The 14,221-nt window shown below is 37.2% G+C and overlaps 1 protein-coding gene across 6 annotated transcripts in view; it reads left to right on the plus strand.

The window, feature by feature from the left end:
- The window catches only part of MAP2K5 (mitogen-activated protein kinase kinase 5), a 264,089-nt gene that overhangs the window by 54,300 nt on the left and 195,568 nt on the right, over positions 1-14,221 (plus strand). For all 6 annotated transcript variants that reach the window (XM_064381982.1, XM_064381992.1, XM_064381988.1 and 3 more), the window contains one exon: positions 2,180-2,244. In XM_064381982.1, the coding sequence (XP_064238052.1) occupies positions 2,180-2,244 (65 nt within the window). The remainder of the gene's footprint in view (positions 1-2,179; positions 2,245-14,221) is intronic.

The following is a 14,221-nucleotide window of genomic DNA, read 5'->3' on the forward strand; positions in this document are numbered from 1 at the left end:
CCTTCCCCGCCTGTGCCCTCAGTGTTGGATGCCTGCCATTCCTTGTTAGGTTGGAGTGCTGGGAATGTGGATTGGGTAGCTTCTTCCATTCTCTTTTACCTGTAGTGGATATTAGTGGTAAAAAGACTATGATATCAGGATTATACCATTTGAACATGCTCAGAGACATGCCATACCTACCCCTTTGCCTATGAAGTAGTGGAGGGGGTATGACTGCAGACTGTGGTCCCTCCTGAGCCTAGACCCTATCTGCTACATAGCAGCTTCCAGCTTACCCTTAAATCTTCGTGCCACAAATTCAGAATTTGTGTACTTGAGTAAGTGAAATGTCTCTCCTAGAAATTTATGTCAAGCCAGGATGACAGTGCAGCTTGTTAGTTAATTGTACAAATCAGGTTTAGATTACCTAGAGAAATGTTCTAAAGGAATTAGCCCAGTGGCCTGTTTGTGCCCACCAATGGATACTGCTATTTACCTATCCTTCATCGATCAAAGTTACCCAAACAGCAACTCTGCTAGTTTAGCATCTCGTCACTTTATGTGCTACTTTTCTTCATGCTGCTTTAAAATTTATCATTCCATTCAGAATAATGAGGTTTTATTTTCTCTACACCACATCTTTTATACAGCTTAAAATATTTTTTTCTGTATTAGTAATATAAAAAACAGATGAACAGAATTCCCCTCAAATAGGAAAATAGTTGCCAATTGTTCTGGTTTGTCTTTCGTTACTTCACTGACCCTAAATATAGTAATTAGCTGATTTTAAATTGCGTCAGTCTGGTTGTACTACAATTAAATTGGGTGCTGAATTGGCCTTTACACATTAATCTGTCAATATTCTTTTAGGATTGGTAAAACAGCTTGGAAAGGAAGCTGTTTCTGTTACCTGCATTGTACTCTAATTATCACAGCTCTCTGAAGCTTCAACTTCAGAAATGTGTAGAGGGAAAGTATTTCCCTGGGTAAATGAACCCTTGCTTTATTCAATTGGTGGAAGTTTAGAGTAGAGCAAAATATTTAAAGCTTTACTATACTGGTCTGAGAGCAAACTATTTTTTTTCCAAGTGATATTGAATTAAAAACTCCATCCATTTTCTGCCCATGCAAGGCAGTGCAATTCCCTGGAAATTGATTTTTTTTTTCAGGGCTTACTGTGGCTTTTCCCAAGCTTTAGCTCTATGGAAAATAACACCTTTATTGAATCCACTTAGTGAATAAAGTTGGCAGTTAATTTTTAAGCATCTGGACCATTGTGTAGAAAATTACCGAATGTATCAAATAAAGTCTGACTAGTCTTAAAGTCATTTGATAAATAATTATATAGGGAGCCCTCTAAAACTCTTAAAACATTATTTTATGGGCACTAACATAATTCACCTACTATTCATGATACAAATTTGTGGTATAATAGGTTTTTTAGAACCTTGGAAAACATACAAACTGTTTTATATATTAAGTTCTGAAAATGACGTATATTTAATAAAAATTACATGCCTATGTATTTTTCCTTTATATGTTATAATATTTGACTATATGTGCATCTTAAGTGCATTGATTTGGTACTTTTCCATCTTTATAATGTGATTTCTACCTAATTATTGCTGTATACTAGTTTGTTATTTGCAAAGAAAGCTGTATGTACTCTAGGAAAATCATAAACATTTAGTTTGTTAGATGTTAATTATGGAGATCATCTGAGGAGTTTTCTAGGGCTGATTTATTTACAGATTATGCATTAGATTTCTGAGAGAGAGAGAGAGAGAGAGAGAGTGTGTGTGTGTGTGTGTGTGTGTGTGTGTGTTGTCTTCCTAAGTTTGACTTTGGTTATGTGCAGTGCTCTTTGGCATTGGTTATATGCAGTACTGGAGACTGTTTTCTTATCAGTATCTCTGACCTGACCCTTTTGAGCTATGTTATATCATTCCATTTTGACATCTTTTATCAAACTTTAATGAAATGACCCAGGCAAACAAATTGTCATTAAACTTTCCATCACTTTGTCCCTTGGTATCGTCTTTTATAAATTGGACAGCAAATGTTGTATTGATCTTCTTGTTCTTGCAGCTGAACTTGAAATGACCCAGACTGCTTGTTGTTTATGGCCCAGAGTTGCTTTTCCTTGACATTTCCATCCACAGCATGACACCCTTTTTGTTTTTCTTTCTTTCTTGTGTAGATGAATGAACAAGACATACGGTATCGGGACACTCTTGGTCATGGCAATGGAGGCACAGTCTACAAGTGAGTAGTCAATTTTGTTTAAATTTTCTGTCCACTTTTCCAAATATTAAGTATCCAAGTTCTCTGTGACAAAGATTTTTAAATGACCACTAGCACTTAGATTTTATTTCCATATTTGACTCCAAAATTCTGCAAGACATCTATTTTCTCAAGAATTGCCTGGAAAGTGCATTTATATTGCCTTTTTAATATTTCCGTGTCTGCATCTCTCCTGGGTGTGTAGTTAATAGTCCACCATTAGTAAGTGTACCTTTAACTGGCCTGAAGTTTAATGCATTTTTTCCTTTGCTTTTTAACACTTATTATTATTATTATTATTATTAACTTACTAGCACCCTACACTAGTCCCCTGCCTGTTTACAGTTATGCCCAGTGGAAGCCAGACCTTATAAATACCATTGCTTTGCCCTGTGTCAACACTGTAAGTTATTAAAAAGCCTTCTTTGTGTTGTATTTTCTTCTCTCCTCACCCTGCTCCCCTGAGAGAATTTCTACACATTGATGGATATGTTAAGTTATAAAGTTCTCCCAAATTCCAGTTGCAGTGATCTTACCCCAAAGGAATGTTCATTTTCATATTAAAAAATGCTAGCCATAAAAAATAGTTCTCCAACAGGGAAGTCTTCTTATGCAGTAGTGCAAAGTTTAAACTACATAATGTAATATCTGGTACTTAATAGTCTGCAATGGTGTATGAAAAATATTCCACTAGGAATTAAAAAATCCATACTCTGTAAGAAAGCCCTGAGGGAATAATAAAACTTTCCTCTAGAGAGCTGTTTTCCATGTACACACTAACCCTGCATCGCATTATGGTTGTGATATCAGATCACAACCACAGATACTTTAACATGGATATTAATATGCATTTCCAGAATTGTAAAATAATTGACTTATTTTCTAATTGGTTACCCATGTTCTTAGAATTTTAAGTTCTGAATAACCACATGAATACAGATCAAAAATTGCCCTATTCTATGACCATGAAGGTTTATATCCTAAAATCCCAGAACATCCCTTCTTGCTGATGCAGCCTTGGTATAGAATTTGATTTCTCAGGCTTAGAAGCTCTTTTGAAGTCATTTGATCCAGTCACCCATTCAGGACTTCAGTGCCCTCTGCAGTTACAGCCAAGATGTGAGTCCTTTCTCCTGAATATAGTCCTTTAAGAACTTATGTTCACATGTTTGGATTGTTTTTTCCTGCAGATGATTGAGTATTATGAACAGTTGGTCTGAAAGTGAAGCCCTTCCAGTATGATAATTCAGAGAAATAAATAATGACATGTTTCTTACATGTTCCTTGGGACTTGGGCCTGGCCCTGAAATTGGAGGCCCAATGTGTCTAATGAATTTTGCAGCTACCATTCTCCTTCCCTGGATCATACTAGCATTTCTTCCCACACAACCTCCAGTATAAATGGTATCTTTTCATCTTAGTCTTCTCTTCCTTACTGTCTGACTTGGATTTTTACTGTGTTCTGAAGGTTCTTGAGTTCAGGTACCTATAGAAAGGAAAGAGGAAGGAGGAACATGTACACTTTGATTTGCTTTTATTGAGTTCACTGGAAGGAGCACTTTTCAAAACTTGAAGCTTTGTTCTTAATGCCTTTGTGCTGATAGCCAAATATAATAAACAAGAGATTTCTGGCAGCTCTTTGTATTCCTTTTATTGACTTCAAATGGAAGTCAAAAGTGTTTCTTTAGACTCCTAACCTACTTATCTGTGTTATTTCACCAAACCTTTAGTTTTATATCACTAATTGAAGGTCTATTGTGAATTTACCGTCCTAGCTTATTCTAGAAGGGACGAAGCATAAGACCACGAAACCCCAGCAGAATTTTTACGAGACATAATATTCTAGATGTTGAAATTTTAATCCTTTATTTTGAAACTAGGTTTATTTTTTAAATAAATAAATAAATAAATAAATAAATAAATTTTGAGATGAAGTCTCGTTCTGTTGCCCAGGCTGGAGTGCAGTGGTGCGATCTCAGCTCACTGCAACCTCTGCCTCCCAGGATTCTCCTGCCTCAGCCTCCCGAGCAGCTGGGACTACAGGCGCATGCCGCCATGCCCAGCTAATTTTTGTATTTTTAGTAGAGATGGGGTTTCGAACTCCTGACCCTGTGATCTACCTGCCTCAGCCTCCCAAAGTTCTGAGATTACAGGCATGAGCCACTGCTCCCGGCCAGGTTTATCTTTTAAAAGAGGGAGTGTACAGAGAAGTAGAAAAAACATGCCCATCCCCCAAGGGAAAATTAAAACATGAAATTATGTTAATGTTGTTTTTAAAATTATTTTAAATTGTGACAAAATACACATAACATAATTCACCATTTTAACCATATTTAAGTGTATAGTTCGGTGGCACTAAGTACATTCACATTGTTGTACAACTGTCAACACCATTCATGCACAGAACTCTTCATCTTGCATAACTGAAACTCTCCAGCCATTAAACAGTAACTCCCTTTCACTCTGTTGATGTTGTTTTTAGCTAAGAAGCATGGCTAGAACTTCTCCTTTCTTTAGGGCTACTACGTCAAAGGGACCATTCTTCCACATGTCCTTGGCACAAGTTTTTTAATTTGCTAGAATGCTGTGTGTGACGTTAGCAACTTATCCTAAGAACTCATTTAGCTACCATTGCTAATGCTTACTGTGAGGGTTATAAGATGTAATGTTTTTGACATGATTGCTTATGGATGGTAAATGACAGTATCTTGATAATTTTAGTGCTTATTTAGTAATTTCTTATAAAAAGAAATTTCATGGCCGGGCACAGTGGCTCATGCCTGTAATCCCAGCACTTTGGGAGGCCGAGGCGGGTGGATCATGGTCAGGAGACAGAGACCATCCTGGCTAACACAGTGAAACCCTGTCTCTAGTAAAATACAAAAAATTAGCCTGGTGTGGCGGCATACACCTGTAGTCCCAGCTACTCAGGAGGCTGAGGCAGGAGAATCTTTTGAAACTGGGAAACAAAGGTTGCAGTGAGCAGAGATCGCAACACTGCACTCTAGCCTGGGCAGCTGAGCAGGACTCTGTCTCAGAAAAAAAAAAAAAAAAGAAAAGAAACTTCATTTACCATATTGCCTGTATGATTCTTAAGAGGGGAGGTGAAGATGCCAAATTGCATAACCGCTTGTCATTGATCATTGGGTATCATTTCTGCCTGGGTTTCAGCTTATATTATTGTTCTTATATCCCTGGCTTTTAGTGCAGCTCAAAGAAATGGTACAATCATCAAAAAATGAGGATCTACTTTACTAATGTCTATAAAAGTAAGCGTTTGATGTGTTATGATTGAGTTTCTTCTACACTAAGTTTACCTTAATGGTGTTGATGATAAAAATTGTGGTTTTTCAAACAGAATGATTACATTATAGGCTATGCTACATAAACAAGATGAAGAAAATATTGGAAAATCCACTCATTGGTAACAAAACTGCCTAATGGGCTTATTCCATTTTTTTCTTTAAAGTGTAATAAAGCTAATAAGTACAAAGCAGAAGTTTAATAATGCAGTCTTATTCACTTCACTTGATGGAATGTTGGGAATTTCAAGGGATGTTATAATCATGTGTAATTACCATGTATATTATTTAACAATTGATACATTTTCCTCCTTTAAGTGTAGATGTCCTTCACAGTTGCACAATATGAAATTCTGGCCCCACACATTTAAACCAAATAGTAGTATGAATTCTGTGTGCTGTCCCCTGATGAGCTGTGTTCTATATTATGAGAGTGACTTAGGCAGGTAATTTTAAGTTGGTATTTCTTGGATTACTAATCTGGGCTAAATGGAATGTAAAGGAATACCTTAAAGTGTGGCCCAAGCCTAGGAAGAAGAAAAGTTTAGGAAAAGGTAATGAATATACATTTTTGTTGTTGCTCCATTTCCTAAAGTGCTGCAAGTTGCTCCAAAAAAATAAATTGAGGAGAGACACATGTTCTAGCTCCCTCTGAGAGATTCACACGAATCTCAAAAACTTTGAGAAAGTAGAGAATAGTATGTGTTGTGGTTAATTGTGAGAGCTCTGAGTTTGAATACTGCCTCTGTCACTAATTAGCTGTGTAACCTTCAGCGAGTTATATAATGTCTTATGCTTCAGTTTTCCCATCTGTAGGATGGGGATAATAATAACATCTAGGTTGTTGTGAAGTTAAATGAGATGATCCATGAAAGGCTTAGCACTATGACTGAAACTTATTGAATGTTAACTACTGGTAATGGTAGTACTAATAATAGAAAAATTATTTACGTTCTGTACTTCCTACCCTGACTTGGCCATGGGACTCTTTTTGACGAACATCTATAAACATCTCACAGAATTATTGTTGTGTTGAATTAACTTTGAGAAATTCTGCCTTTATATTACACACATTATACGTCTGTGTTTTCTTCTATTCTGTAGTTGTTTGATAAATAATGATATCTTACATATTATCTTAAATATAATGATTTTTTTAAGTTTCAAAATATTTTTTAATCCTAATTTATTTTCGGATTGCAATAGGACAGCTGATATAATGTTAAGCCCGTTTTACCACTGAAAAAACTAGGGCTTGTCATGTGGCCATTCAGCGGCAAAGCCAGATCTCTACACAGCGTTTCTTTTCTTTTTGCTTGGTGTTCTTCCCCCAGGCAGTGTTGTCTCAAGGTCAAGCAGAGTCCATTTTGTTGTCTTGTGTTTTCTCGTGTACCCAGCACAGTTTTAAGGATAAGATAGATCCTTGGTACGTCTTGGCTGAAATGACAATTAGGCAAGTAGAGGTTTTAGTGGGCTCTTTAATTGAATCTTCCTCATATCTAGCTACTTTGAGAGGCTGTACCTCATTCACTTAGAAGAAGGAGAATACCCAAACTAAGGAGATTAATATTCGAATGATTAACTTTCTTTCTTTTTTTTTTTGGGAGATGGAGTTTCGCCCTTGTTACCCAGGCTGGAGTGCAATGGTGCGATCTCGGCTCACTGCAACCTCCGCCTCCTGGGTTCAGGCAGTTCTCCTGCCTCAGCCTCCTGAGTAGCTGAGATTACAGGCACGCGCCACCGTGCCCAGCTAATTTTTTTGTATTTTTAGTAGAGACGGGGTTTCACCATGTTGACCAAGATAGTCTCGATCTCTTGACCTCGTGATCCACCTGCCTTGGCCTCCCAAAGTGCTGGGATTACAGGCATGAGCCACCGCGCCCGGCCAACTTTCTTTAAAATGTTAAAACTTTCAGTGCTTACTATCTATTGACTCACTGGTCACTGTCTCCTTTTCTTGGATAGCATGTCACATAGAAATGAAAGTAATTAACAGGCTCAGTTACTTTGGAAACATTGTTTGATTCCAAAGCCAGTCTCTCAGTCTGCTTCCTTGGCATATCATTTGATGGTGTCACTCAAACTTTAGGTCTAGAAATGAAGTAATATTTAACTTGTAGGATTAAATCATGCTAGGTCAGTTGGCCAGCAATCACTGAAGGATTATCTTCTATGTTATTTTTTTCTTAATGCCAGTTATTCAAGCTGTGACTCATATTTTCAGTTTTGGGGCCAGATAATCTAGTCTCAAGATGTTTGAAAACTGAATTTTCTACCTCGAGCTCCTTCCCACAGGACGGAATAAGAGTCTGATCTGGACTTGAGGTAGAATTTTCTCAGTGATATGATGGGTAGTATATATACTGCCTTCATGGTGTTTTGGAGGTTGGAAGTATATTGTTCTTTAGGAATTAATTTGAACCTACCTAGAGACAATAAGAGGAGGGAGGGGATTCTAATTCTCAAAGGTGTTGGTCTCTTCTCCTTTCTGTTGCCTTATCTAAAAAGAGATATTTGCTGGCAGTGGGCTGGGGATGGTCCTTGGAGGTGACAACTGAGATCCTGTGGCTTAGTAGATTGTGTTTTGCACTTGTGATATGACTGTAGAGGCCAACTAAAACGTTAAGTTAGTGTTTGGGGGCTGGAATCATATTAACTCATTAGAGTAACATGATTTATTTAATGAAAATTAGAAGCACTGATGGTCATTTATATAAAATGAGAAGGTGCTTAAATTGTCTAATTAAATGCTGTTTAGTAAACAGAATATTTCAAAACATTGAATTCCTTAGGGGAAACAGAATGAAAAGAGTCCTTGATATTGAAAATATTGGGAACCACATAGTACCTAGAAAACCTGGACTTCCTTTTTCACCTGCCAACCTGAAGGTGTGAAACTTGAAGAGGGAGCAAGGGGTCTGGACGCAGCTTCACTTATGGCTGTGTCAGTGGCCCTACTCCTTTATATATTTTTCCATGATGTCTATCTTGTAAATTAAGAGTAGTTTTTAAATGGTTTTAAAATTGACCTGAAAGCTAGGTTGATGGTTTGATTTATTTTGACTTTAAATTTCTAATAACATAAAGAGTCTTTTCCTTGCAGCCAAGATCATAATTTAAACACGCAAACAAGACATCATCCTAATGCAAAATTAAATGTTTGTATATGGCTGGATTGCATTATAGTATCATGTGACAAGCAAAGATATTAATGTTTTCAGAAAATCAATGAATATTTGTCAAATAAAATTAATTATGTATGTTTCCTTCTCTCCTTCTCTCAGCATTCACTGTTACACGTTTGTTTTGTACGATAATGTGTATTGTATTGATTCGAACCTAAGGAATGAACCTGAGCTCATGGTTCTCTGTACCTTTCCCACCTTTGCTTTTCCCCACCCCTCCATGTTCCTATAACTTCACACATGCTCATATCCATTATGGCAATGATGGATTATTGGCATTCAACCAACATGACAGGATGTCACAGGTCGCTGAGCAGAGATTTTTAGACTCTGTTTCCACACGAATTAACTGTTATTGAAAATGTTTATTGAGATTGAAGTATTGATCATTTTCTGCTAACCTTGGCTTAGGGGAAGGAAGAAGAGGCAATAGTGTTTTTGAAAGACACTAAATTTCATTTTTAAAAATCTCATTTATTTAGCCTTTTTTTCTTTCTGTTTTATAGCCTTTATTGTTTTATTGCTTGGAAAAGGGTATCTTGGTTTTATTTTTTATGACAGTATAATTATACTTCAGGAATGTACTTGATTACTATGGGTAACAAAATTGTTCTAGTATATTGGTTTGGCCAATATTGCTATACAAACAACTTTTCAGTCAGTTGAGTCTGGTAAAAATCAATACATTATGGTAATATTTCAAGTAAGAATTTGCTGAATCTAAGTGTTTCAACCTCATCTCCTTTCAGAGAAAAAAATAGTTTTGAAGTGGCAAGACTTCTTTCTAATGTTTTAATAAAAATCTTTTATTTATAAAGACATTTAAAGTTCCCAGCAAAAGTGGTTGTGAACAGGTGAACATTACCTTAGCACACTTCTGTGTTATAGGGTGGAAGAGATCTAGTTTCCATTTGAAATCTATTCCCTGCCACACACAGAAGGCATAACATCAGGGATTGACATAGTGTCTGTCACTTTTGGATTCTGGATTCCTGTATGTAGTTCTGGATGCTGAGTTTACAGACATGTGGACAGTTGAGAGAGCACCCAGAGGAGCAATGGAGAGAATAATGAGGGATCAGGGAATTGTGCCTGTTTAGTCCTTCATTCATCTGTCCAGCAGCCAAGTTCTGAGCATGTGCTGTGTGGAGGATACTGTGTCAGATGCTGGGGACAGCCTAGCCTTATAAAACTTGTGTCTGGATAGATGCAGAAGTTCTGTCCCCAAGTACGCACAGGACCTCACAGTCTGGACCTCCTGTCTATGTATGGTGCACAGATCTGGGGGGCTGAGGAAGGAATGATAGCTTTTAGCTCTTTCCTCAGGAAGGATTAGGAAAGCCCTCATGGAGGAACTGGCATTTGAGCTGAGAAGTGTTTGAAAGGAATTGGCTAACTTTTCTGTGAGGAAGAGAAGATTAAAGGGCTCTATGACAGCTAATTTAAAGTTGGAAGGGCATTTCTGTAGATGAGGAACAGGTTTGCTTTGTGTTCTTCTGAAGACTAAACAGAAATTACCTGTCTTGAATGTCTCTGTGACAGTCGGCCTTTGGTTAGAGTGATTAATGTACTCTTTCTACTCTTATTCCCACTGGGTTGTGTTCTCTGGAGGAGAGTCATGTCTAGGGTATCTTGGTGGGAGTCCTCACAGGGCCCAGCGCGGTGCCTTACCTACTGTAGGAACTTAGTGAGTGTTTCAGGGATTTACCTGCAGAGGCAGATTCTTCACAGCCTAAGGATGGACACAATGTGTTGTTCATTGCTAGGTGACTCTGGGAAGTGGTGAACTCCTCTTCCTTAAGCAGAATGATGTGGCTGTTGTTCAGAACTGCTGAGAAAAGAATTCCCACTTAGACCTGGACATGAAATGACTGCACAGGTTTCCCCCAAGTCTAAAGTCCCAGAACTGAATTCAGCATTCAGTTACCAGAAAAATCTTATGTCAGGTGTCGCTTGGTTTTGTTTTGTATATGATTATTTATTCACTGAACATCCTGTCACTGTGCCGAGGACTGTTCTGAGCACGTGCAGTTCAGTTGTGAACGAGATAGGCAAGGTCCCTATTCGGAGCTCACACTAGTGGGGCACACAATAATCAAGACAATAAATACTGGAGTAAGATTATATCAGACCTTGCAAGTTCTATAAAAAATGTAGAAGAGGTGCTCAGAAAGACCTGAAGAGGTGCTCTTTGAGCTGAGACCTAAAGACAGGAAGGAATCAGTTAAGGCACAATGTGGGAGAAGAAACCTATAGGCAAAAGTAACCACTCAGGCAGAAGCCCTAAGATTAAGATAGGCATGAACTTGTGTAATTGGAGTAGAGTAAGCTCTGGGGAGGGTGGAGAGATGGACAGGGCTTGATCACTCTGGGTCTTTTAGTCCTTGCGAAATCCTTGCTAAGTAGGTAAGTTACCTGCTTTTTACTTATGAGAAAGATAAAGCTTGGAAGGGCTAAGTGGCGTGCCCAAGATCGAGTCAAGACTAAAACTCAGGTCTTCTGACATCTGCTTCCCAAGCCAAGGTTTTTCTGTTTGCCATTCAGTCTCTGAGTTTCCTAATTTTTAACCCAAATTATTTTTGGATGGAAGATATAAAATCAGTATATAAATGTAAAAGTCAGTGATATATCATCTTGAGGTGTTAATTTTAGAGGCTTTTTAGTAGATGTTAAAATAACTATTTCTTGGCTGACAGTTAAGAGAACATAACTTGTTATCTGGCCTACCCTTTGGGTCCCCTTACTTACCAAAAACTTATAATTTAATAATTGAATCTCTGGATTAATTGTATGGTTGTGCTAGTGGAGGTGGTGTATTTCTTGACTTATAAGACACATTACATTTTTTATAGCTATTTTACAGTATTTGATGTGTTAGAAAATTGTAGTCTCTTGGTTGGCATATTGCACGAGTAAATATTTGTATACCAGAGCATCTAGGGTATTTACTTAAATTGCTTTTTTGGAAAATAATTCACTGGAAAGTCCAAAAGGCATTTATTGTGTATAACTTTCTGCCACAGTCTTTTTTTCTTTGCTCTGTCATTGGTTACTTTGATATAGGAGACCATGTTTCTGTTAAATTGCTGCCTTACTAGAGTGAAATATGTTTAGGTTCTTATTTGTACACTAACATTGAATTGGAGGAGCAGGTTGTAAAATTATAGGGGGAAATGGCAATAGAGATTTAGGTTGTGGGTACTAAGCATTATTTAAAAAAAAAAAAAAACAACATTAATTTGCTTTTTAAATGTGACTTTATATCATATTGTCTTCTTGACCCTAAAATTTCCATACTATTCCTTGTCAGTATGGCAAAAAGAAAGAAAAAGAGAGTAAAGTACTATTGCTAGAAGCAGTTAATGGTTTTTGTTTTGTGAATTTAAAGAATAAAATGAAAAAGGTTCATACAAAATTAGAACTTGCTTTAGGGCACAATCAATATTGCATTTTAACAAGCTTAATGTATTTGGAAGATATGTATTGTGTGAGGTTCTCAAACATACCGATTCTATTACGACGGTTAACAGTAGCAGCAAAATGTAACAATATACTTAGTCAATAAACATAAAACTCATTAAACCATAATTAAATTTTCAGAAAAGTTATCTAAACACTATGAATAAAATATATTTTTACATGGCCTCAGCAACAGAATATATATAGCCAGTGAAACTTTCTAAGCGGTGAAGAAAACCATACATGGGATAAAATTATAGAATGAATTTTTACCTTAGTTAAAGTTAAGTTCATGTACACCATTTATTTCTTTTCTCTTTTAACTTCTTTTGGAGGCGATTCTTATTATTTGCAGAGCACAACAGCTGGGGTAACTGACTGAAGGGACAAATGAGAAGTTGCCCTGCTCTTTTGCAGTCTCAAGTGAAATGTTTCAAGGCCCTGCCTGCCTCCATACATGCAAGATGCAAGAGGCACTGAGAGTCACAGTGGTTGCGTTTACATTTCCACAGTGGGCCCCAATCACAAGGCTCGTATTATGGGCCCAGCTGTGTGAGAATGTAGCTAAGCACAGTAGGTATCGCCATCCTCATTTGATTTATGAAGAAACTGAAACACAGATAAATGAATGGATTTCCCTGAGGATTCAGAGCAAGTCAAAGATAGGACCACCACTGAAACCCAGGCTTTCTTATTTCTCAGTCCATTCCTAGTAAATAATTACAGGTTGGCTCTATGAGGTGCTAAAATAAACAGAATATATGCAAACCTGAGAATTTCTGCCAGCAGTCTCTAAGCAGATATACTTCAGTTGTTCTTTGTATTTTTATTTTGTGCACCAGGCACATGTATCTTATAGAAGACCCATATGAACACACAGCTGTCGCCCTTTCTCCTTCCTTCCCTGGAACTTGTAATCTTTGAATAACTGATTAGCCCAAAGTCAGAAACGTTTATGCTGATCTCTGAACCTCAGTCAGTTCAACAGATGACTCCCTGGAAATTTTATCTTTGGTGTTCTTTTTTTTCACTGCTATAAGTTTGTGAGTTAGTTTAAGAGTGTATTTAAATCATTTCTGGAATCTAAATATTTTGGGCTTGCTAGTCTTTATAAGGAAGTTAGTTTCCCTCCTCTCACATAGGCCACTTTCTGCTTTCTCCTCCTATTTATCATATTTTAAAAGCATATGTGACACTGTTAAGTTTTAATCTTCTAAATGGATTGGAGAATAGCACCTTCCCTTGACTGACCTCAAAGGATTTTAAAAAACAGAATGTTACTTAATTTTTGAGGGAGAATGTTCTAACACAGTTTATGCATTTTTGGAATTCAACAAATATATCTCAAAAAGAACATTGGTAGAATTGGGTTTAAAGTCCAAATACTTTCCTTTTGTTGTCCAGAACATAGCTCATCAACGTAGAGGCATAGTATCATGTGCAGGGAAGTCACCCAGATGCCTTCTTATTGTTGGTTTAAAGATGACTGTCCCTCGATGGTATAAGATATGATGGTAGTTTGTGTTGTTCAGTTTTTATGTTAAAGGAAAAAGTCTGTCCTGGTTTCTTTTGACCCTAGTCATGATATGCCCATTTCATGAAGTCTTTTATGCACAAAAGTGCACAAAATGAAGATAAAGTGCCTCTCTCCAGCCTGACAAAAGCCATTTCTTTGCAGAATGGTAGCTGCAGCGAAAGTAAATAAATGAATGGACAGCAATCACAGCCTCGTTGATGAAACTGTTCAATTAAAGCACAGGCATTTACATGGTGTAATTTCCCTAAATTGCCAATGAGCCCCTTTAGACACAACCAGTGTTCAAATTGATTTCAGCATTGATTTTGGCTGAAGCTGATAAATTTCTGCTTGTTAGTTAAAGTAATTTTGCAGAAGACTTTGTACTGCAGTATTGAAGTGTTCATTTAGCTGATGGTTAAAAGAGGAGTTATTTACAGAGGCCTCTACTGTTGTTCTGAGATGGGACAATTCCCCAATCATCTTTTACTTTTAAT

This window comes from Aotus nancymaae, unplaced genomic scaffold (genome assembly GCF_030222135.1).
Source record: "Aotus nancymaae isolate 86718 unplaced genomic scaffold, 86718_ANA_hifiasm-v0.15.2.pri h1tg000003l, whole genome shotgun sequence".
NCBI lineage: Eukaryota > Metazoa > Chordata > Mammalia > Primates > Aotidae > Aotus > Aotus nancymaae.